Raw genomic sequence first — 25,366 nt, 5'->3', positions numbered from 1 at the left:
TCTCAGATGAAAGTAGCAGCTGTTTATTGAGCAGCCTCAGTGGGACCAATATGTCGAAAAGTGGATGAACCAAAAAAAAAAAAAGAGAGAGAAGCTTACACAACAGTCCAACAATTGTTAAGGTATAATTGGGTCAGATAGTCACTTGTGGGCAGCTGTTTCTTTTTGAATTTTTGTTGAGCATAAAACATGAAGAAATAAATGCATAGTGTGCCTATATAGAGGAGCATTTACTCTCCAAATATCAGCCATGTCAGGATTATACAAGTTATAGGAAATGATAAAGTATAGAAGGCTGTAGTCCCTGCCTCTGCAAGGGGATTTTGTGCAGACGATAGGATGTGTGTGAATAGCTCCACCACAGAGACTACAGGGGGCAGGGAAGGGTCACTGTTAGGTGATCAGAGAGGCATCTTGTAGGAGCTCCTGTGTGAGTTGGCCACGAAGGAAAGGTACATGTTGACAGGCTGAGCTAGAAAGGATGGGCATACAGGGACCAGAGACATTGTCACCGGGGCTTAGTCCCTTGCACTATTTTTTTTTAATTATGATAAAATATACATGACATTCAATACCATTTTAACCATTTTTAAGTGTATAGGTCAGTGGCATTAAGTGTATTCACATTGTTATGTAGCCATCACCACTTCCCGTCTACAGATGTAGATGTTTTGTTATCCCAAACTGAAACTCTGCACCCATTAAACACCGATTCCCCATTCACTGTGCCTGCCCCGCCCCTGGTCACCACTTGTCTACTTCCTATCTCTGAATTTGACTTTTCTAGGTACTTTGTATAAGAGAAGTCATACAACATTTGTCTTTTCTGTCTGGCTTATTTTATTTAGCATGATTCCCTCAAGGGTCATCCATGTCGTAGCATGTGTCAGAATTTCATTTCTTTTTAAGGCTGAATGATATTCCATTGTATGTTATACCACATTTTGATTATCCATATATCTGCCAGGGGACATTTGGATTGCTCCCAACTTTTGGCTATTGTGAGTAATGCTTGCTTTGAACACAGGTCTCTTCAAGACTCTGCTTCAGTTCCTTTGGGTGTATACCTAAAACTGGGATTGCTAGATCACACCCTTATACTATTCTTGTAGCTTCTCTGTAAGTTTGAAATTATATAAAGATTAAAACTTAGCCCCCCTCAAATTAGAATGTCCCTTATGTAGTGTTGTAAACTTAGTCTTAATGGAAGAGCCAGGTGTCCTAAGTTCTGTTTAGGTCTCAAATTTATGATAAATCAGAGTGGTTCATACTTTCAATCACCTGCACCTTTTAAAGTAACTGTAACTGTACTGTGAGAGGAGTAGGTGGTGTTTATGCTTCAGGATCTCAGGTATTAGCATCATAGAATTTCAAAGGTAGTTCAGGTACTGATGCTATTGCTGTTTATGACTCTCTCTCATTGCCCACACTCACTTGCTTATTCTATTTTAACATTATGTGACAGTATAAGAATGTTATCAATTATCTGATAATGTTATACATTCTCTGATCTATAATATGATGGGATTGGTTTACAAAACAATCACTGAGCTTCCTTCTGGTTTTGAAATGTTATAGCTGCACCTGATGAGCTCAGTCTAGATGAGTTCAGACCCCACATGTGGAACAGGGCTGCTGTTGTACATGGGAACAGGATTGTCCTTCCTTTTCTTGTTTTAATTATTTTTTTATTGAGGTATAATTGACTTTCAGTTGATATATTAGTTTCAGATTACAACATAATGATTTGATATTTGTATGTACAAAGTCCCTTCCTTGAATATTTGGCCTGATTCCTTTACCATCACCTCAGCATCCTCAGCTTTCTCCAAGTCTTGCCACTTCTGTTTCTTTGGCTCTGCTGATAGCAGTCTACCCTCTGACGTGCCATGACCCTGTGCTCTGCTTGAATGAGCTCGAAATGTGAGTATAGGATCAGCTAGTTTTAGGGATGCTCAAAGAAGGAGGAACTAGCAAATCAACAGATGTTCCAACCGGAGATTGAGAAACGACATCTAAGACAACATCTAACAAAAAAATAGAAATGAGTTCAATGCTATAGGAGTTGAGAAGAGCGTGGCAAAGAGTAGTTGGTGGAGTTTCATTAAGGAGGTGGGACTGAAGCTGGATGTGAAGCTTGGGGAAGGGAGAGAGCAGGTGACACAAAGGGAGTGTGATTCCGCCTTTCTCCCCGGGGTTTGGGGTGGGGTAAGGGTGGGGTACAGACTTTCACAGTTTTAGCCGTCCTCCAAGGCTCAGCTTGACTCCTACATCCTCAAAGCTTCCTGATCACTCCAAAGAGAAACTATCCCTTTTCTTTCTGAAAATGTCCCAAAGCACTTTGGTCTCCCTACTCTAATGGCTCTTATCATTGTATACATGGTAGTTATGGGATTGCGTTTTGAAATTTACATTTATGAAATTTACATTTATTAGTTATGAAATTTACGTTTATGAAATTTACGTTTATTAGTTATGAAATTTACGTTTCTTCAGGGTGCAAGCATGTTTCTTCTTCATGTTCTTGCTGGTGGCTTGTACGTACTAGGTGGCCAATGAACATATGTAGGACTTTCATGACTTTCCAGGCACAGAGATGGCCTTCTTCCACCATGAAGCTCTCATGATCCTCTTAACTACTCAACTACTTAACTACTTGATTTTTCCTAGATTCTTTTTTATTTCACTTTCTGAGCATGTGGGCTCCAACCAAACTGTATACTATGACAATAGCTAGGGATTTTGTTGCATCCAAGACTGTCCCCACAACAAGGAGACTAGGACCATGGCATTCCCATATGTCCCCCAGAACTTCTAGGAAGCCAGTACCTGGGAAATAGTTGTTGAATAAATGGATTGATGATGTACTCATCATTAGCAAGGTGGTGTACTCCTTTGTGTAACAGTTTTTAAAAATGTTTACTCCCTTTTTTTCTTTGGTAACATTTCCAAGTCCCATCAACCTTTAGTGGCATTTCCCCCCTAATGCTTAAGAGATACAATAATGATTTCTTACAGTTTGTCAGGGAGCCACTGGTGATGTGGATGGGGCCCAGGTTGTCTTTAAAGAAGTTCAGAAACTCTTCAAAAGGAAAAACAATCAGATTGAACAGTTTTCCGTGAAAAAGGTACGTTGAAGCCTGCTGATCTGGTGTGTTATTTATGATGAACGTATTTAACCAACACTGCCTTCGACAGGTTTTAGGAAATCATATTCAAAGCTGGCAACTTATTTGCCATGCAAAATGCAGTTCACCACTGTGGAAAGAATTTATTCCTGTGGTCATACCTGCACTTTGAAAGTTAAGTGCTTCTTTCGTTACAAATAATTAAAACAATTTGTTAGTTTTTGTTTGTTTGTTTGTTTTTTAAATAAGTTGAGCTATTACAGACCCTGTAGAGCTATCTGGAGAGGCAAAGCATCTGTCTAAAGAGGTAATTTTAGAAAAATACAAATTGGCAGACACTAGGCAAGAGATGGACTGTCGGTTTTCAATATAGTAAACATGTCACATTTTGACCTAATAAAAAAATAAAATAGTGTGCATCAGATATACCAGCAGAAAGGCTCAGGACTGTAGGGACAGTGTCTCTAATTCTACATTTTTAAGAATAAAATTTAGCTGAATTACTGTGGGTTACTTGACACTTTTTATATCTAGAATTTTCTATCATTTTAGTTTTACGGAATGAACATTTAACGACTCAGTTTGAGTATAAACTGGGTTGTAATGTGGAATGCCACTGAGGGCATTGCAACATTGCAGAAAATTAATTCAATAAAACCATAACTAACAGGCATCTGATATTACATCTTCCATATATACCCACTGAGTTACTTGTCACACAGCTTTTATCAAAATTCCTTTGATTTAAATGGAAACAAATCTAGTTTCATCCCCAGATTTTCAGAATATACCTAGATCTTGATTGTAGATTGAGTTGAATAATGAATGAAAGGCATAACTACCCAAAATATTAAAAATTAGAAAGCAAAAATTTTTTTATAGGGGGAGAAATTTTTGTTTTTAGCTTTTTAGGAGAGGGTGTTTGTGTGGAATATGAACTGTGCACTTTTAAATATCTCCAGAATACATATTTTTATTTGAATTTTTCTTAAAATGTCTCATCATTCTAACCACTTGCAGGCTGAGAGATTTCGGAAACAAACGCCAACCAAGGTGCTTTGTGTGCTGGCCTCCATCGAAGTGCTGTACTTGTGGAAAGCTCTTCCAAACTGTTCCTTCCCCAACCTACAGAGGATGAGTCAAGGTAAAAAACAAAAACTACACGTCGGCTGTTTCTTCAGTTCTGCTTTCTTTCGTTTCTCATTAATATTTCCGGATTCAGAGCATACAAAGCTGTCATTCTTGGGTAAAGGGTGTCGTGATTAAGAGAGTTCAGTCACGTAGGTGCTAGGAGTGGGAGGCCCTGGAATGTATCGACACGCTCGCGTGGTTAGCGGTGTATGGGGATGCACACTGATGGTGGGTATTTAATTCTGTAGCCACAGCAGTTGCTGGAAGCATACATCTTTTTCTCAGTGAAGGTACTTTGATTTGCATTCATTAAAATGCGTAGATATTAAGTGAATGGTTCAATGACTTTTGACAAACATGCACTGTGGCGTCTACCACCACAATCAAGATACGGATTATTTTGACCACTCCTAAGATTTCTCTTGTGCCCATTGTCTGTCAGTCAGTTCCCACCCCTGATGCAACCACTGTTCTGATTTCTCTCTCCACAGATTACCTGTGTCTGTCCTTGAACTTCATATAAGTGGGATCAGACAATGTGTATGTTTTAGTGCTTGGCTTCATTTGTTAATTATAACCTGTGAGATTGATACACCTTGTAGCCTGTATCAGTATTTCTTTCCTTTTACTTGCTGAGTGGTACTCCATCATATGTCTATACTTAATGTAATTTGTTTGTTCATTTTTCTACTAGTGGACATTTGGTTTGTCTCTGGTTTTTTAGCTATCATGAATAAAACTGCTACAAACATAAATGTACAGAATAAGTATACTAGCCTGTTGCACGGACCTTACGTGCTCAGTTCTCTTGAGTCAATATCTAGCAGTGTAATTAGAAGTCTACGAATTTTTGATTCATAGATTTAAAAAAGTATATGGTAATTAACTTTCATAAAGTCATTTTTATTGTTATAGGAAAAGTTCACGGTGAGAATAAACTAAATTTTTAAGTAAAATAAAGCTTTCTTGGTTATTAAATACTGTGACATTTCCCCTAAAGATTTAATGGCAGGCATTTGAATGACACTTTGTAGTCTGGCAAATTACTTAGTTTGCTCTACACTGCAACCCAGGGAGGTAGGAAAAAGCAGATAGTTTTGTCATACCCATCTTATGATGAGGAACCCGGGACTTGGGACAGTTAGGTGACTTGCCAGCTCCCATAGGAGCAAGTGTCAAGGCTGCTGGTGTGAAAACAACACATTGAGTAGCAAAGCTTTAAGCTTTCCTACACGTAGCTTCATCTTCTCAGGAGCGTGAAGATATTTAAATCATGCAGCTAAAAGTGTGATTATAAGATGAGACTGCTATGTTAAACTACAAACACATACATCCAAAAAGATCGTTTCATAGAAAGTAATTACCTTTGGAAACGTATTCACAGATATCCTACCCTTTTTCATAAAAGATTTAATATTAATATTTTGGCTTATTCAAGAATAATTTTAGTCACCATAGAAAATTGGTCAGATTTCTCCACAAACATACTTGTTTTTGATCAAATATAGCATTGTCTATTGAGTCACATACTTTTATCATCAGACTTCCCTGCAGATGCCACCCTCAGAGGTCAAAACTTTTGTTAGTACTGATCAAAGTAATGCAACTCCAGAAGAAGTTGTGCACAGAGGCCCTGTCATTAGAGTAGGCGTGTAACCCTCCTAAAGGACTACTTGGAAGGAAATAATTTTCCTGAATGCGCAAGTCCTACCGTGTCCATTTAAAAAGGATATGCCTAACTTCAAACCCATCCCTAGTTGCCAATGCCAGTCTAGAATATCTACCAATGTCTAACTCAAAGGAACAATAAAGAATCTTAAGTATTAAGTAGTCTTTCTCACGTACAAGCAAGCACATGATCATGTATTTTGAGATAATTCAAACATAAAGGCAAATATAGAATAGGTAGTAATTGGGAGCACAAGAATGATTATCTTTTAATGTGACTATTCTCTGAACCCTTTCTGGGTATCAAATAAATAACAAAGATGTGGTCATGGAGAGGGAGGCAGGCTCTGGAGTAAAGATGAGATAATTCTTTAATGTCTTTGTTAAGAGTTAGCCTGGTTTTGTGATCTATTAATTAGATTATATCATTCCCCAGTGTTAAGCAGTAATGATCCAAATCAATTCAACCATGTAGAGTACTGTGAAGATCTTTGTAGAGGAAGGTTAAATTTCAGAGGAAAAAAAAAACTGTTAGTGGATGAATAGTGATCAAATGCATTTATTAAACTCTTTCCATCAAGCCCACATAGCTTTGTGCATTTAGCTCATCAGAGGCCCCATCTGTAACTCCCTTCATCAGCAGAGCTAGTTGGATTCTTAAACCTTTGTCTTGTGGTTTCATTCCTAGCCCTTCCCCCTCCCAACCTCCCGTCTCCACTGTATTTTTCCTCTGCATTTTAAAGACGTTTCTGTGTATTCTCAGCAGCACCCAAAGTGATCCTATTAAACTAAGTCATATGTCATTTTGTGGCTCAGAACTCTCTATGGTCTCACCTCTTCAAAGTAAAAGCCCAGGTCCACTCGGTGGTCCACAATGCCCTACAGTCTGTACACACACAGACACACGCACGCACACATCCACTGCTTCCAATGCCATTGCCTCTCACTATTCTTCCTCCTTGCTCACCAGGCTCCAGCCACACTCCTCCTCCTCTTCATTAACATACCAGGCATGTGCTGGCCTCAGTGCCTTTGCACTAGCTCTTCTTTTTGTCTGCAAACGTTCCTCCAGACATCCACACGGCTCCACTCATTTCCTTCATATCTTTACTCTAATGTTACCTTTTTAGTGAGGCTTAAATTGTACCTTTCTGCCACACATGCGTGCGCTTTCTCTCTTCCTGGCTTTATTTTGTTTTTTACCTTAGCAGTTACACTTCTTTAACATACGTATTTAACCTATTTGTCTTCCGTATCATCTATCTCCTCCACAAAATGTTAGTTTTTTAAAGATAGGACTTTTTTTTTTTGTATTGCTGTATTGTAAGCACCTAGAACAGCCTAGCACATAGGAGGTGCTTAGTAAATTTTAAGTGAATGAGTGAGTGCTTGAACTGCATTCCCCTTTCCTCAATACTGCTGTCTTAAGGTCATGTGAATCCTTTTCATATGTACGCATTCCCAGCCTAGTTTTTGGAGAGAACTCTTGCTTCTGTAGGTTCATATTCTATTATTTACATTTACCTCCTGCTACTTTACCTAACTACTTTACCTAACTCTTCCAGTTGTTCTGATACACACACATATACATACATTTATATGTGTGCATGTATGTATGTATGTATATATATAAAATCTTATCAAATCTCAGTATTTTTATTGGTCCATAGAAATACTTCCTTTCTTCCTTTATTAGTAGCTTCAGCATATTTCCAGTTTCTAACTTTTTCATTTCCTTGGAAAACCTCCATATCATCCTCCACATGTAAGCTTGTACTCCACGGTAGATGGCAAGCTTCTTGAAGTGGAGGATCCATTCTGATCCCCTCTCAGTGACTAATGCAGTACCCATATAAACATGTAAAGGTGCCAGTTACATGATTTATGAAATTAATATGCAATTTAAAAAATATATTAATAGACTTTTTTAGAGCAGTTTTAGGTTCTCAGCAAAATGGAGCAGATACCAACATACCCCACCCCACCTCCATCATGCTGCCTCTCCATCCATTGACATTCCCCCACCAGAGAGGTATATTTGTTACAACCGATGCACCAATATTGACACACCATCACTCAAAATTTATAGTTTACTTTAGGCTTGCTCTTTGTTTTGTATGTTTTGTACATTCTAGGGGATTTGACAAATGTATTCACTCTTACACTCAAAGATAGTATCATAGAAAATAGTTTCACTGCCCTAAAACCCTTCTGCTTCATCTGTTCACCCCTCCCTCTCCCCAGATCTTTGACAACTGCCAGTCTTTGCTGTCTCCATAGTTTTGCCTTTTCCAGAATGTAATATAGTTGGAATCATACAGTATATATCATTTTAAGATTGGCTTCTTTCACTTTGTGATGATATACAATTTTGAGTCTTCATAGCCCTCTGAAGTTTGGTATCTTTGCCTTTCTTTGACTAAGAGTATTCACTTTTAGATTAGGAAGGAGAATCTTCTGAGTTTCAGGTGGCAGAATCATGAACTGAATTAGTCTAAACAGTGAAATTCTTAACTCTTGATGATATTTAAGGAATTAAGTGAGTCTGCTTCCTTCCTGCTATTTTCATTTCTCTTTAAGCTTGCCATGGAGTAGATGACTCATCTGTCGTTGGATTAAAGTATTTGCTTCTTGGTGCCATACACAAATGTCTGGGAAACTCGGAAGATGCTGTTCAGGTAAATTGTTAATGTTGGTGTCGTGGTTAAGGAACATAAACTGTGTAAATCTATATATGTGCTTGTGAGTAAGAAAAATGAAAAAGCATTAAAGCCAAATCTCTCATAGCATTGTGAAGATACTTTATTCGATTAATGTCATCCTCTCAAATGCTAGAAGTTGATGATGGTTAATACTAGTTTTTAATGTAACTTCAGATTCTTAAAATACTTCTTTACATACAGGCTTCTTTTTTCTGGTACTAGCTTTTTATCAAAGATGACAGTCTCAATTGGAGGAGGAGGAGGAAATGAGGATGCAGACAGTTTTGAAGGAGCAGAGAGTGAAGCCTCATAGTTAGATAAATACAAAAATGATCAGGTGTGTTAGTGCGTGCTCACTTTTCATCACTCTTTAACTACGAATTACTGATGCAGTACTAGAGGTGAGGCCTAGGAAGTTGTTGGATTAAGATAGTCTGTGTACATATTATATAAAAAAGAATGATTCATTATTTTCAAATTTGGAGGGACTTTTCTGAGTTTTTTTGTTTGTTTTTTGAGAAGTATATCCCATTGTTATTTTGATTATTCTTTGAAAGAGTTCATGTACAGTAATAGACTTTGGCTTTTAAATCCTAGCGTGTCAATGCACTTGTATTATAATTTTAAATTAATACTTCAGTATGAGGATGGGTGGGAAGGAATAAAGATACAGAAAGAGAAAATCTGATATAGAATATAGAAATAAGATGCGTCACCCTTCTTGCATCCTGAAAATGTGATGAGCCTTAGTAGGAAAATGACCCTAATAAGGGAAATCAGTTAATTCCAGTGACATTCGTATTACTTTCAGTTCTTTCAGCGAGCTGTTAAAGATGAGTTGTGTCGTCAGAATAATTTATATGTTCAGCCATATGCTTGCTATGAACTTGGCTGTCTTCTATTAGACAAACCAGAGGTAAGATCTTATATATTTTCTTAAATAATGTTCATCACCAAAAATGTGCAAATGAGCAAGCACAAAACATCCTTAGTTTAAAATAAATTAATTAAACTTAGTGTTTTTTGTTTGTTTGTTTGTTTCCCCCTTGATTTCATGTAGGATGAGCCCAAAAGCTACTAATTCTATCTGTGTTTACAGAGATAATGTCTTCTCTGGAATTAGATTTATAAATGTAACTTTTTGGGCAAAAATTTATTTGAGGGAAAATCATTGCCGTTTTTAGAATGGAATGATATGTAATGCGGTTTATTTAGAAGAACACAGAATTGCATTATTCTTCTAGTAGTTCTGCCATTTAGTGTAGGATACCGGTTAAGTTACTTAACCACATACCTTCTTCCTAGAATTTAAAACAGGATAACAAAAAAATCTGTCTTGTCAATTTAATAAAGATTATAGTGAGAATGAATGAGGATGATATGTATGATTACTTAAAAATTTTAGAATATCATATAAATTTAAAGTGACAAATACTATTAAGATACATATTTAAGTGTACAATGAGGCAGTTTTTTAATAATAGGATTACAATAGTGCTGGATTTGCTTGATACCTTCTTTTAGAAGCTCAGTTACATAATATTGGCTTTATAAAATTCTAAACTTTAGTAAGTTCAACTCAGCTTTCAAATATATGGAATTTCTAAAAGTTGAACTACATCAACAGAAATATGATTATATATTAGAGCATACCCCTTAAATATGTAGCCTATCTTGCCAAAGATAGGCTTTTAATTGGTAAGACTTTTCATCTGAAATTCTAATTTTGCCAAAATAGAAAATGCAATTTTAATGAATTTTCGTAGAAACTCCTAACACTGTAGTCTTTATTTTAAGGAAACTTTTACTTTTAATGCAGCCTTAAAATACATACATAATATATAATAAGAGCTGTCTATTTTTTGAAAAGTTAAGTTGATGTCCTCAATCAGTAATGCCTTCAAAAGGAGAAATAATTTGTAGACTTCAAATAAATCTTTTAATTATCACCAATTTTAGGTTGTTTAGTGAGGTCTTAAACTACTATAACTCTTATAAGCTGTTATCCTTTATAGAATAAACTACTATAACTCTTATAAGCTGTTATCCTTTATAGAATTACAGTGAAGATTATGAAGATTATTCATCAAATAATGCCTTAACGTAAACATTAGCATCATTAAAGAAAAATGGAGTCATCATAATTGAACAAGCAATTGACTCACCTCTTTGTCTACTATAAATTGTTTAATATATCCTTGTACTATGACATTTTCTGCTTGTGTATATATAAATATAGGTATTAAGACATAATGTTTTTCTTACATTCATAGACTGTAGCAAGAGGCAGAACGCTACTCCTTCAAGCAAAGGTAAAAATATTGAATCTCTCTCTTTCCAGGGGCCCTTCTTATCCTCTGTGGTATAACTTGAGTCTGAATTCAAGAAATTTTGTGAAATGATTGTTCTGATTGATATTTCTGGAAAAGAAATGTGATAATTGAATCAGTGAGCACTTGATTTTTAAGTGAAATTACCAATATCATACGAAACTCCCAGGAGATTGTTCATCCTGCTTTATAAACACTTTTCTTATTTGTGTGAGAAAATAACTTTTGATATTTCATAGCTACATTCTTGAATTAAGAATTTCTAACAGCAACTTACATTGAGCACAATTAAAGACTACTGTGTCAGGGATAACATGAGAAAACTATGTTCCAAAGACAGCATTCAGTTGACATTTTAAAAATGGACACAAAGTTTGAGGTTTGGGGAATAAAATCAGGTGATGTGAAGCCTTTGGTGAGAGTATGTGGGATTTTACTTTGGAAAGTACAAAACAGTGTGGGTTATACTGCAATAGTTCAGAAAGCTTAGCTGACAAGAGTCCATAAGTATCTTTCTTTGGTCTTCCAGGAGGATTTCTCTGGCTACGACTTTGAAAACAGATTGCATGTCCGCATCCACGCTGCTCTGGCCTCTCTAAGGGAATTGGTTCCTCAGTGACAGACTTGGAAGTTTCTGCTCTGTCCCTTCCCACCTAGAATCTGCACTTTAAAATAAAAGCAGAGGACCATGCTCATATGAAGACTGGCTTTTCTTCTGAAGACCACCTGTGCCAGGGACACATTTTCCCAGTTAGGCTGACATAGTAAAGATCTCCTCTTTTAAACATAAAGCTGAAAAGTAATAATAATGATGATAATAGTAATTATAACTAACAACCTGGGGAGAGGGTTAAGTGACCTTGTTTAAGCATTTTAGTTTTGTGATTTATTATTTTTAAAATAAAATCAAACTAAATATTCAACCTGTGACCTTGTAGGAACGCCTCCCTTAAGCACACATCTGATTGGGTAACACTAAGAAGTACCTGTAAAATTAACAGTATCATGACATAGCATTCTATTGTGTTTTGAAAAAATAAAAGTGCTTTCTAGTGTTCTACTTTATCCTCCATCCACTCCTGCAAATAATGTAGAACAGATATTTTCCCCACTGTCTGGACAGTGAAACTCAGGCACCGAAAGGCTAATTATCTCAATTCTTCCTGTTACCAGTGGAGCAATGAATAGAACGCAGATCTCCAGACCACGGACCGAATATTCTTTTATTGTAAAAAATATGTTAATAATCCAGAATTCCATGTTTTCCTTATTAAAAAATAATTGCTCTTCAGCTGAAGTTGTGTCATCAAAAAATATTTATCTCTAGATTTTCTACAAAATGTTTCCAAGTGACAAGCACTTTTTCTTTGAAAGTCAACCAAGTAGAAGCAAATAGTTTTATAACCAAAGGTATAACTGTTTTACTAATTTATTAGAAAGCCTAATCTATAGACTAGATAAATAATGATTACGTTTTAAGAGTTTCCCCGCTGTGAAATTGTGTAATAACCAACTTTTGAGAATCTTTTAAACATATTACTTGAAAAGATCATTCTTGAAAGAACAGATTTTTTTGCCTCAAATATTTGCTAATGAAGAATTTGCTGGACTGTCTTTTGTTAGGATTTAATAATTTTCCCCTTAGCTCAGTTTATGTGATATTATAAAAAGAGCTCAAAGTTATTTTTAATCCTTCGTTGCTAATTTTTATTGTCATTTAATTTACCTCTTTGTCCATACTGCACACCTGTGGTTTTAAAGAATCAAAATACCTCAGTCACTTAAGAATTTCTACCATAATTGTATGACTAATGTGGCTCAATCTTAAAATTGGATTTTTAAAAAAATTATATTGAGCTAAAGAGTATCACCTTGGGGTGTCATTTGTTTACATATCCTTTTAGCTGAAGGACAGCCTCATCCAATTATAATTCTTTAATATTTCTTAACAAAACATGGGTGGGAGCAGCTTAAAGTGTTGACAGGTATAATCTACTTAATCTAATTCCTTGACCGAAATGATTATTCTTTACTGATTTTGGCTAAACTATCTTCATATTTCCCCACTTACAAAGCCAAAATGTTTATTCACATTGACTTTCTTTCTGGTGTGAATCATGCATAGATTTTAGATAGTAGCCAGAAAGGAAAGATTGCTATCTTTCATTTGGGAAATGAGTAGATCTAGAAGCCAAGTAGATGCTTTCTGAAGAGAAAAATTAGTGTCTAAAAATATTGGATGCCTGGTTTCATCCAGGCTGAAGGGAAGAACATTTTGAATCTTTAAAATATAGCTCTTGCCATTTTGTTGTCTTCGCTGTAGTATATGTGAAAAGTCAGGATTGTGGAGCATTTCTGAATCATGAAGTTCTTGTTTCAGAGTTCGAATATTGTTCAAACTTATTCAGTTGAATTTTCAGTCCAAATATTCAAACTTGTTATTCAGCATTCAGAGATTACAGTCCAAATATTCAAAGATTACAGTCCAAATATTCAAAGATTACAGTCCAAATATTCAAAGATTTCAGTCCAAATATTCAAACTTGTTATTCAGCATTCAAAGATGTACTTTATAATTTTTTAAGAACCATTCCTGCATTAACCGCTTTAACATTTTTTTATTTCTCCTTCAGGATTTCAAATAAGTTTGTGTTCAGTTCACTTAACTGAATAGACAGCTTTACAACACCATCAAGTAGATTTTCTTTAATAGTCAAAGAACAGGTCTGTTTATAAACTCTTCCCTAGGTTTGGTGCGTAATAGTCCTTGTGGTTTATCTCTCAATATGGTGATAGAGCATGGAGAAGGGGGTAGGTGGTGATACTAAAGACTAACAAAAGTACAGTGTAAGTACACTGTACCATTAGATTACTGAAATCTGAGTACATTTTTCTGAGTCGAGTAATTCTAACAGTTACCTGGCCTGCGTGCCATTACTTATCCAACCTGTGAACTACCGTGATCTGCCTAGAAATTTAGTTTGGTGTAAATTACTCCTTACTCCTTGTTGATGAAGAAAATAATCATATAAGTGGAGCCATTTGCATTTATGTGTGCTCTTTTTGTATTGATATCACTCCTTCCTCTTCCCTATTTTGGAAGCTCTCAGATGGATCTTGTAATTTATAAATGTCACATATATTTTTGTATTAGATTGTGCCTATGAAGAGAGAAGTCTCTAATGTATGTCTTATGTACTCTGGACACATAATTTGACACACGTGGAGGCATGGTTTAATAATGATGTATATGCACCTTTGTGGTTAATATATTCAAAATTTTACTTTTATTGGGTTAGATATCTTTATGATTTTAGCACATAATAGTGAAATATTTGAGTAAAGAATTATTTTCAGATGTCACAGAAAATTAGAATAGTTATTGGATATTGTATAAGTCAACTATTTACAGAATTTGCACTTTATATTTCTGCCAACTAAAATGAAAGGACAACGCGTACCTGATTTTTACTTGATTGCTTCATTAAGCAAATTGTGGTGGCAAGTATTTAAATATGACTCTGTACCTGTGAAGATATACATTCACACAGTCATGATGTACTGTTTGGCATTTATATATTTTTAGATCCTGTTGGTGTTATATTTTGTATTTAAAAAAAAAAACAAAAAACAAAAAAAACCCGTATCATCCCAAGAAGCTCATAGTAGAGGAAGGAGACTTGGAAGATAGGAAGAGGAAATACAGAAAGAAAAGGACAAGGGGAGCAAGAAAATGGAAAGTTGGTCCATTAAAGATGTGCCCTTCAGTAAAGTGTGCAAAAATCCTCAAGTGCTCAGTGTAATTGGCTTCCTTGTGAAAACTAGCAATGGGGCTGAGCTCTAGCTCCCAATTGACTTGGGTATAAAATAGAAGCAACACACTTGTAAGCAAAGTGAGCTCTGGTTTATACTTTGTCTTCCCAAAGGCCGGTGACTCTCAAATTTTAGTTTTACAAATTAGTCCTCTCTGAGATTCTGATTTCTGTAAATTCTAGGGAGGGCTTAGTATTTTGAACAAGCTCCTAGGGTGATTTGATGCAAATGGTCTAAATTAGACAAACATTGACCTACATTTTCACCTTTTGGTAAATAGTAAATCTGAGAGAAGGATCTAACACAATTGTGTAGGCAGATTATGCTCAGTCAAAGAGTATGTCATGGGGTAGTCGAGGAAATGCTGCTCACCCCTTGGCTTTCTAAACTAGGAGGTTCCTGAGCTGAGTTTTGTTTTGTTTAATTTATTTATTCTAAGCTGAGTTTTAAAAAAGAATGCAGTCAGGTGAAAATGATGGCTAGAAGGATGTCTCGGGCCTTGTACCCACATGAACAAAGACACAGAGGTGACAACATGGGTGTTCAGAACCAATCTCTAGAGAGTCAAGTGGAAAGGAAATGGTAAGGTGAGATGGGGGTTATTTGAGGTCACAAAAGAACCTTGGGCTTCTATAGAATAGGACTTTGAGGTGGGGGCAAGGGACAGGGAGCAATGGATAAGAGCGGATTCATATTTTAGTTAAATCTCCAGTGATTAAAAGGGAGGTAAATACAAGGATAAGAAAATTGTAAAACCACATCAAATCATTAGTTCTAGAAATCAAAGTAGCAAATAGTGGTTTAAAAATTTTTGGTTAAATGTTTTCACTAACAATTTGCATTTCAGAGAGACTTGGACAAAACTGGCATTGGGGAAATGTGGAAAGTAAAGCCTTGCCGCCTGAGTTACAGGTATTCTGCATAGTACTTAACACCTAGTAGGTGTTCAAGATGACCCACCTAGTTAGGCTACACAAGCATAATTGTCTCTAATTCCAAATGACATCATAAATTGGGTCTCTAATGTTTGCACTTGGGGTTTTTTAGTTTCATTATACTTTTGATAGTTAAACATTATAAACCAAAGCATAAGAAATTATGACAGCCTCATTCACTTCACTTTTATTTACACTACCAAAGTGGTGCCAGGGACAGTGATGGACCCAAAAAAAAAAAAAAAAAAAAACAAAAAAGCTCTGCAGGCCTATCATATCAAAATCTAAAAGAGCATTTCTCCTTTTAAAATATGCTTGTGACAAGAAAGAACTTGTCTGCTCCATAATGGGCACTTGGTAATAACTATTAAATGGATGAATTAATATCCCCAGAAAATGCTGTGTGCAGCATAGATATAGACTTGGAGCTTCAACATTGCTTTTATTGCAAAGTGTTCTAGAAGCCTTAATTTTTCTCTGAATTAAAAAAAGGTTTTTGTCAGATGTGTGCCTTTACATTTAACGGTAGATTTCCAGTGGTTCTTGTTGATTTTTGAACATTTGAAAATCTGTTATAATGGCTGCTTAGCATCTGATAATCATGATTATGGCGTTATTTAATGCCTAGCACAAATATACAAACCTGAATACGTGAAAGGGCAGAAAGTGGGTATTTTAAATGAGCCAATGTTCCTTTAGTTAAAATAACTGATGTGACACACTAATCCTTGACTTGCAACCTGTTGCTGGCGAAGGTGTGGTTTGGGGAGGATAGGTTATGGCTGAGGTACTGCCAAGACTCCAAATTTAAGAGAAGCTTCGGGATTAACGCCAAATTTCCACAGGTCAGTTTCTTAAGAGGAAAAGTACTGTGTTGCATAAAGTTGTTCTCTTTATACTAGTGTTTGTTGTGTACACCGTGGCAGAAATTCTTCTTTGAAAAAGTGACTCGAGAGTAACATTATGGGGGGATGGGTAGTGTGAAAGGGAGAGGAGGTGGCAGCGAGATAGAACTGCCATAAGTTTATTTCTCTTCCAAATCATCTCTTATTTTAGATGGAGCGACCAAAAGCGGAGAGGCTGTCGCCTCGACCCCTGGCGGTTTGGAAACGCCAGTTTCCCTATACCCGTTGGTACTCAGAAAAGATGGAAGCAAAGCCACCCTGGCCCGCGGAATTCCGGCCTTTGTCCCTTTCGGCTCCCTATTGGCTGGGGCTGCTGGAGCTCCGCCTCCTTCCATTGTGGGGGCGGGGTTTTGTGACGTAGTCCTTGACGGTTCCCAGGAGTATAAAAGGCCAGCTGGGCGCGCTGACTCCTTCAGGAGCCGCCGGCAAGGAGTCAGCAAGGAAGCTCTTTAGAACGTAGCCGGAAAGAAGGTGGGGCAGTCCCCCCTGTGCCCCGGAGGCAGTTAGGACGGTTCCTTAAGTGTTGGGGAAGGCGGAGGGCCACAGGAGTAGGAGGGCCGTGGGGAGGGGCTGGCCACACCAGTGAATGTGGCAGCAGCCTGGCCTCTCCTGAAATAGTTGATGCGCGATCGCTCACATTTCACTGCCCTCTCCAAACCAAATGGCAAAACAAGCCCAGGCCCTGCCGTCCCACTGACCCTGGCGTAGGTCTTTAGGATGTGAGTGGTGTGTTCCAGTTACATTTTGTCACTCCAAAGCTCCCACTCGCATCCTCAGCTAAAGGCACTGTTTCCCTACGCAAGCGTTTACCCCCTGTGGTAGTGGGTAAATGGAAGTTCACAGTTTGGCGCAGGGGTGCAGGTTGTAAAATTTGTTACTTTTGAAATACTTTTAAAAGAGATTTGGGGACAATTGTCAAGCTTTCACTTTCCAGCAACTCCTAATGTATTTGGGACTTTACCCGTTTATATATTTATATTGGTGTCACGGTATTTCTCAACGTGCTCAGCAGAATTCCTTACATGGGATTGCATAGTAGGCTGCCCAGCATCCCTGGTCCTGGGGCATTAAATTGCCCCACAGATTCATGAAGTCTGCCAAGGTGTGGAACACTGTCTGGGGTGGGAAAGATTAGGGTCACTGTATGGCTGCTCGCCCCACAATTGGTAGCACCAACTGCTGCCTGCTTGCAGAGAGGGTGTTAGTTCTATCATGGCTACTGGTAAGCCACATTAAAAACATGACCTATCAACCCATATTGGAGTGCAAAGGGTATACTTTTAAAAAAATTATATAATTACAGCCTATGTCCCAGTCTGTGTCCCTTAACGTTTTAGCATGTGGGTCTGCCAAAGCTGCTGGTTTTTAAAACATGGTTTAATTTAGTAAAGCTCGTTGAATGACACTCTGGTAGTAAGTTTTCATTAAGGGATTCAGTGTACTTATGTTCTCAAAGGGTTTGCTTTGGCCAATCCAGATTCATGTTTTTCCTGACCTTTGGGAAGATGAAATGTGCTTTTAAATATTCAGCATTTTGCTGAGTTGCTTTTTTATTGGAGGTTGGCCACCTGTATAATTGCTGTAACTAAACTGTCACTTAGACCCATGAAACTCGTTATCCTATTTACTGTAGGAATGATGTTGAGGACATGGTTCATTATATCACACACTATTTTCCTCTATTTGAGGACTCATAGGAGAAATTTTTCCTGGGTCTCAGGGTCCAGAATGGCTGTGATTCTCCTAAGCAATTTTTTTTTTTTTTTTTTTTAAATCTCAGAAAACCCGAATCATTTATCCAACTGTTTCCTATCTTGTTAGGGCTGCTTGGTAGTTCAGGGGCTGATTTAACACCCCATATCAAAGTATAGGACCTGTGGGTTGTATTTGAATACTAACCTTACCTGTGGCTTCATCCTAGTTTTTCTACCATAATTTTTCATTTACCACTGGACTGATTTCCTTAAATATTTAATTTTCTTTGCAGGTATTTATATACTTTAATTTTTTTTTTTTTTTAGAATGAAACAGAACACATGGACACACAGTTTAGGGTGGCAACCTCTGCAACTCTTGAGAATTACAGGTTCTACTGTGCAGTACCCTTGGTACCACTTAAAATCCAAAAAGGCGGGAGAAGGGAGAGATAGAAAACTAGGGCAGAGGTTAAGGGAAGATATGAGAAAAGAGGTATGCATGGTGGTGAGTGGTATAATACCACATGTAATTTATGCCTATTCTGAGTGTTAAATTTAAAAAATGTATACTTAGATGATCAATGTGTCTAGGGATATATTTAGAAAAATGAGATAAAAAGACATTTTCTTAGAGAAACCCTACTTTGTAACTCTACTCGCAGTATATACAGAAAAGCCAGTGCCCCTGTGGTTTAGAAAGATGTTTAGACACAAATAAATCAGCTTAATTTATTTTTCTTGAAATTTTCTTGCACAAAATATTTACTGAATTTTACAGAAACAAGTTTTGTTGGTTTTTTGTTCTTTGTTTTTAATATCTTGGAGTTCCTGGCAGGGCTTTTCCCATGGATTTCTTTAATAGCACCTAAAAAGCTATTGGTAACATGATTTTTTTTAACTACCATCAAGAATTAACCCATTTTACTAAAATAAACACTGAGAGATTAGAACTAAAGCTAATAATTTTAACAGATGTGTCCTCAGAAACTATAGTTAACTCATAAGAAACATTTTGTATAGAAAATTTTAACCACAACCTTTTTTATAAGACTTTGTTTTTCTTCATTTTAGTTTAGATTACAGACATCCTACCAAAATGATTTCTTCAAAGCCCAGACTTGTCGTACCTTATGGCCTCAAGACTCTGCTCGAGGGAATTAGCAGAGCCGTTCTCAAAACCAATCCACAAAACATCACCCAGTTTGCAGCTGTTTATTTTAAAGAACTTATTGTGTTTAGAGAAGGTTTGTTACTGCTTTAGATTATATATTTGTTGCTGTGAAAAAGAAAGTATTTTTAAGTTGGGATTTTTTGTAACTGATTTCCTATATTTATTCCTTCAGAGAAACCTTCTCTGGATATAAAAGATCTGGTTAAACAATTTCATCAATGCAAAGGTAAGTACCACAAGTGGTAATAATTTAAGAATACCGGTTATAAATTATTGCATCATTAATAGCATATGCTCAAACTTAAGATGCCCACAAATGTTTAGCTAATCATAGGTAATCATACTGTTTATGTTTAAATAGTCAAAATGCTGATGCTTTATTATTATTGAATCAGGTTTTTTTAAATCTGGGGACTAACATTTTGGGAGGATTCTAGATCTTAAAAATGCAAAAATAAGAACATCTTTTGCAAACTATTTGGTATAATGAGACCTAGAATAGTGTGTGTAAAACTATGACGCAAACCCTTTCCAATATGCCTTATCTTTAGGGAAGTACAGTGAACTTGAGGAGATTTGGATTTTGTGGTCATACTCAAGTTACAATGAAATACATTACTTAGGAAAGTTGTATAGACACTCTCCTTGGAAGATTTTTACAAAGAGAAGTTTAACCACCACCTTTTTTTTTCTCCCCAAGATGATTTAACTGCAGTCCAGGTCGGAGGGCAGGAAATCAATTAGGTGTCACTGACCATTTTTTCTGTATGTCTCTATGTAGAGAAGAGATTGTTTTTCATATAGAGTGGAATCCTCCAGGCTCTTCGACACAGGCTCTGTATATCTGCTTATAAAAAAGGCAGTGTTTTATGTGTAAATATTTATCTTATGTGAACACAACAACATGAAATTGAGCAAGCAGAGGAGCAAAGAAAAAGGGGGAGAAATGAGAAAGGCAAAGTTCACATGATGAAAATTTAGGAAGATCACTATATAAGCAAAAGAGTATATATTGGTCAAATCTGAAGGACAGGCATACATGTCTAATAGAATGGTAAGAAAAAACTTCTGGCAGAATTTTGTGAAAACAAGACTCATGGGTCAGTGTGGGGAAATAACTAAATTTTTGCTGCATTGGTTGATCAACAATTTTGGAATGATCATAGAGAAAGGTGAGATCACTGAGTTTCAGCCACTTTTATACTCTGCCACTTTGGTGATGTTAATAGATAATGACATAGCCAAGATAGGGAGAAATCAGGAGTAAGACCTAGGAAAATATAAAAGTCATGAGGGTTTGGACCTGCAGTGAAAGAGACACCCAAAACAGACAGCAAGATTAAAAATAGCAATAGTCAGCATCTGAAGGGGCAGGAGAGTGAATCTCCATGGTTTAGGAATATTTTATTGCCTTGTCGGGCTCCTTCTCTGCAGGGTCCTGATGGCATTCTCAGCTTACCACAGGAAACAGGTCCAAGATTTGCTTACCACCAGCAGGGTATACAGACAAGTGCTAGAACATTGACCCTCCCCTTCTCCATAAGCCTGGTTTCCCAGGCATTCAAAGTTATTATGCTTTGTACTTGTGTCCTCTATACTAGGAGCTATGTTTGAGAGCTATGGGAGTATGCAGGCTTACTCTATTTGAGAATGGTGATGAAGTCAGTGACTCTTCATGGTGAAAGGTAACTAACTGGTAGCCTTTGAGGCTAATTTGTGTACTGTAGAATTTACTCACCATTCAACTTAGCAAGTAGACTAAACTGATGTGGATTTTGGTCCAACTAAGTTAATGTCTTTGAACTCAGGGTTCAAAATTAACATACTGAACTAATGGGGCAGCCATACTTTGAATTGAGGCAAGGCAGGTAGGTGATACTGCTGCTTTTCTTCTCTAGTAACTACAGATATCAAGGAAATTGACATAGTATACAGATAATCCTAAAAGTAGGCTCACAGTATGGCCGTAGAAACAAATTGCTCTTTAGGCAATAGAGTAGACGTGAACATTACTTGTTTAGTTTACCTGGAAGATGGGAAGGTAATATGAAGGTATGACCAGAAAATACAGAGTTCAGTATTACTGTCTAATATCAGCTGGGCTCATTTGTCTGTCTGCCTTTTATTGTCATCCCAAATGGACAAACAGGATCATTAACTCAGGGCCTATCACAGAGATGGCACGAGCCCACATATATCCAGGAAAGCATCACTATGTTTATCCACAGATAAACAGGCACCATAAGGTTCCCCCTTGGTATAGGGCATATCCTCCCCTGAGTGACATTCTCCTTCCTTCTCACTGGTTTAATTCCTCGACTGCTATTCTTTTGGGAGCTCTGGGTAAATTTGGCTGCATGGTGGTTCAATATTCAAAAATATGGGTGGCATCTTCATTCTCTAAATGGAACTTATGTGGATCCCAGAATTAAATATGGATGGTGGCATATTCCTTTATTGGTCCCAAGGATTGTAGCTCTTCCAGGCTTTCCATGACTCACAATATTGGGAAAACCATTCTTTGAGGACTAAGTCAGGTGACCCTTATTCTGATCTTTCAGTCTCTTCAGCATGAGGCTATATCCAGCCTAAGGACAGCACCAGGTATTAGAACTCAGTGATGTGGGCAAGAGCTAAATGCTATCCGTAGTGTATTGGTCTTCATTCATCTCCCAGACAGCAGATGCGAGCATGAAAGACGTGTTTCATAAGAATGCTCAGTGGGAATGCTGTATCTGCCAAAGTTATTCCCAAACTAGTTAGTTCACTGCCTAGTGGCATTACTACCAAGTTGCCCATATGCCTGGAAAGCATGGAGGTAAGTACATCCCTACATGTACCATTTGCGTTATTGAACACTTCATCCTGGGCTTTTCCTTAGAAGGGGCCTCATTTTTGGTAGGCCTCACCATAGGGCCAGTAGTGTTTATCTATCTTCCCAGTGCCTTCAAAGTTTTCTGCAGTGAGGTGATGGAGGAGGGTGGGGGGAAACATGTGGGAGCAGACTTTTCTCACTTTTCTGTTCTCTCACATCTTTCCCATTTTTCCAGAGCCTAGAATCTTTAAGCTGGTCCTTACAATGATGTAAGCCTTCATTGTGGCATTTTACCCACACGTGTCCATTTCTAAGGCAACTTATGCTATGAAACACATTCTTAGATCCTCTTTCTGCAATTTGATTAAACAGACCTCACTACCATATGAATCAAAGAAAGTTCTCCCATTTCTTGATCTTCTCAGGAGAGTTTCTTCATTATTCAAATGAAACATTAATTGGGATATTTTAGGCAAAAGAATTGTCTTTCAAGTTCCACCACTTAGTATATGCTAGGAAAAGGCAGCAATGGAATTAATTGAGTAGCTGTTTTGTCCTAGGCACTTAAAATACATTTCCTTTATTAAGACAACTTTATAAGGTAGGTGACATCATTGCAATTTGACTCAAGAACTCAAGAGAAATCTGATGCTTGGGAGTGGTTAAAAAACTTGCAATCTTCTAAATATTAAATAATTGGTAGAGTTGGGTAGGAAGCTTAGATCTTCCTAGTAACATGACTCATGCTCTTTCCACAATAGTTAGTAACATGCTAGGCTTTTGCTGGAAAAACCTTAAATTCTTGAACTGAAAGAGTAAAGGGAAAGGAGTATCAGCTCCCTTTCCTCTCATTATCTCCCACTGTTTTACTTCTTCTTCATGTCGCCTTCTTATGTGGAACCTGTAGCCCAGATTGTGCTAATTCTCATCTTTTCACCACTCAGTGAAAAGGGCAGCGGTTTCTCTTCAGAGTAGTAAATGAGATCTCAACAGCACCATCACCTTCCATCCCCCTAAGCCTACTTGAGTCCCGTTTCCAGTGTTTGCTCTGTCTTGGCTTCCAACATAGGTAGGAAATAACCACCTCTTTTGAAGTATCAAGAAGGCCTAGCCCACCTTGATCTCCCACCTGAGTTACCCTGTTGACTTTCCTAATGGATCCTGGACATTCTTGGCTTGGCCACACAGCAGTAATTACAGTCATGAACTGCTGCTGATCATCAGGCCCAATTTCAGTTTCTATACAGCACCATAGCTATGCATAGCATAGTTATGCATATCATTAAATATTGCTTTTTTATTCACATTAAATATAATTTTTAGTTTCTTATGCCAAATTCTATTTTTATGCATTATTTTTATAGTTGGTTACATATCCTATTGGCTATACACTCTTGCAAACAAATAAGGAATATATCTACTTCGGGACTGTCTGTACTAAATTTTGTAAAAGTCTGGTAACACTGCACTTTCCTGGGCATGTTTTCAAATAAGGCTATGCTGACTGAACACAGTGATGGGTAGTATGTCTATAAAAATATTTTCTTTTGAAGTCTACCATTTGCCTAGGCAAGGTTGTTAAGAATTTCATTACCGTGTAAGAATTTCATTAAGTTTAAAAACGGTTTGAATGATCATCTGGCAGTGTTTTTGGGAGAGAGTCTTAGGTCCTTCATGCTATTCCATTCTGGTAAGTTAATCAGTTGGGGAATTGTCTAGACTAAAAAAGGCAAATAAATTATTGAGCAATGGTTATATTCAAGAATTAGAGTCAGATTGTTAGACTAGAGACAGAGAAAACAGTGTCAGGATTAGGAGAGGAGAGGCCTACGTGGGAAGCAGACATGGCAAACCAAGAAAGCTAGAACAGGAAACCAGGTTGCCAAGATGAGGTCAGGAACACTAGGAGACAAGAGTCAGTATGTGAAAGAACAACGTCTGCTATCCAGAAACTTTGGTAGGTCCCTATATTTCACAAAATCCAAACTCTTCAGTGTTGTAGGGATACTTTCGAAAAAATATGAAACTAGTGTATAATTATTCCTGTTTGTCCTGTTGCTCTCTACTCACCGAAGCATTCATTTGCCTTAAGGAAAAGGCAAGTAGAACATGGGGCAAGGAAGTTGTTACTCAATACTGAGTTTCAAAAGTTCATAGTAAGAAAGCTAAAACTTTGGAGTTTTGTGGGAACCTGTTTTTGTTAAGATTTTCTTGAAATTTCCAGAGCCGAGTTTTGATTTAAGAGCCAAAGCTACTAGAATCGAGTTTTTACTTTGTGTGAGCCATAGAGGAAGGGGAAAAGGGATAGGATATACTGTCATTTCCTGCTGCAAAGGAAAGGGAAATGGAAAGTCCTTGGCAGTGGGATTGTGGTGCTTGAGTGTGGGTAGCACATGAAGTGTACTAGCAGCTGAGATTGGAACTGGAGACTAGGTAGGTAGGTAGAATCTCTGATTTAATTCCATAAAACCTGAGTAGGAAGCTTGTTTTTTGCTTTCCTGGGTGCTGTCTAGAAGAATGCATACTTCTCAAAGAAGCTGTGTGATTAGCATGGCACTGCATTTAGCAGGACAGATTCTACATTCTGCACCTACACAGTAATTGTCATGATCAAATATTCGGTAAATAATTGTTGAACAGAAGAATTTCATTTGAAGCAACAGATTAGAAATAATGGAGAATCTTTCTTAGATGGGCCTGAGATATTGCTGGTTTCCTGTGACCTGTGTATGGCTTTTAGTATGTCCATATGTGTTTAGATTGTCCCAGAGTGCTGAATAGCAAGGAATCAGCATGGGAAAAAAGTGACGTTTCTCAACCTGCTAGCAGAGAGCTATTGTACATGATGTCCAAGCTAGGAATAAAATAAAAACTGGCCTCAGATGCTAAAGAGGACCAAATTAAGAAGGAGATCTCCCAGGCCCTGAGTGAAATAAGTAAACTGGCCACATTTTCCAGAAAGTAGAACACTCGAGCAGTAAATACAACTGAGTCAGAGGCCAATACCCAGAGCCTAAGCAATATGAGTTATGCCTTTGCCAGAGGTTAACTGAGAGCCAGCAGAAACTGAC

The 25,366-nt window shown here is 37.3% G+C and overlaps 2 protein-coding genes across 12 annotated transcripts in view; both read left to right on the top strand.

Moving 5' to 3' along the window:
* Nucleotides 1–12,250, top strand: part of TTC39C (tetratricopeptide repeat domain 39C) — a 90,818-nt gene extending 78,568 nt beyond the window's left edge. For 2 of the 3 annotated variants that reach the window (XM_011360432.2, XM_023530806.1), the window contains 6 exons: nt 3,019–3,128; nt 4,149–4,272; nt 8,508–8,605; nt 9,441–9,545; nt 10,903–10,941; nt 11,489–12,024. In XM_011360432.2, the coding sequence (XP_011358734.1) occupies nt 3,019–3,128; nt 4,149–4,272; nt 8,508–8,605; nt 9,441–9,545; nt 10,903–10,941; nt 11,489–11,578 (566 nt within the window). In that variant the 3' untranslated portion in view covers nt 11,579–12,024. Of the gene's footprint in view, nt 1–3,018; nt 3,129–4,148; nt 4,273–8,507; nt 8,606–9,440; nt 9,546–10,902; nt 10,942–11,488 lie in introns of all 3 variants that reach the window. The other variant, XM_011360431.2, reaches the window with a different exon arrangement.
* A 5-nt stretch (nt 12,251–12,255) lies between these two features.
* Nucleotides 12,256–25,366, top strand: part of CABYR (calcium binding tyrosine phosphorylation regulated) — a 25,153-nt gene continuing 12,042 nt past the window's right edge. For 2 of the 9 annotated variants that reach the window (XM_011360438.2, XM_011360435.2), the window contains exons 1-3: nt 12,460–15,684; nt 19,381–19,553; nt 19,653–19,706. In XM_011360438.2, the coding sequence (XP_011358740.1) occupies nt 15,650–15,684; nt 19,381–19,553; nt 19,653–19,706 (262 nt within the window). In that variant the 5' untranslated portion in view covers nt 12,460–15,649. The other 7 variants (XM_023530801.1, XM_011360437.2, XM_011360434.2 and 4 more) reach the window with 7 other exon arrangements.

The sequence above is a fragment of the Pteropus vampyrus genome, unplaced genomic scaffold (assembly GCF_000151845.1).
Source record: "Pteropus vampyrus isolate Shadow unplaced genomic scaffold, Pvam_2.0 Scaffold55, whole genome shotgun sequence".
Lineage (NCBI taxonomy): Eukaryota > Metazoa > Chordata > Mammalia > Chiroptera > Pteropodidae > Pteropus > Pteropus vampyrus.
This window is presented reverse-complemented; position numbering and strand designations above follow the sequence as displayed.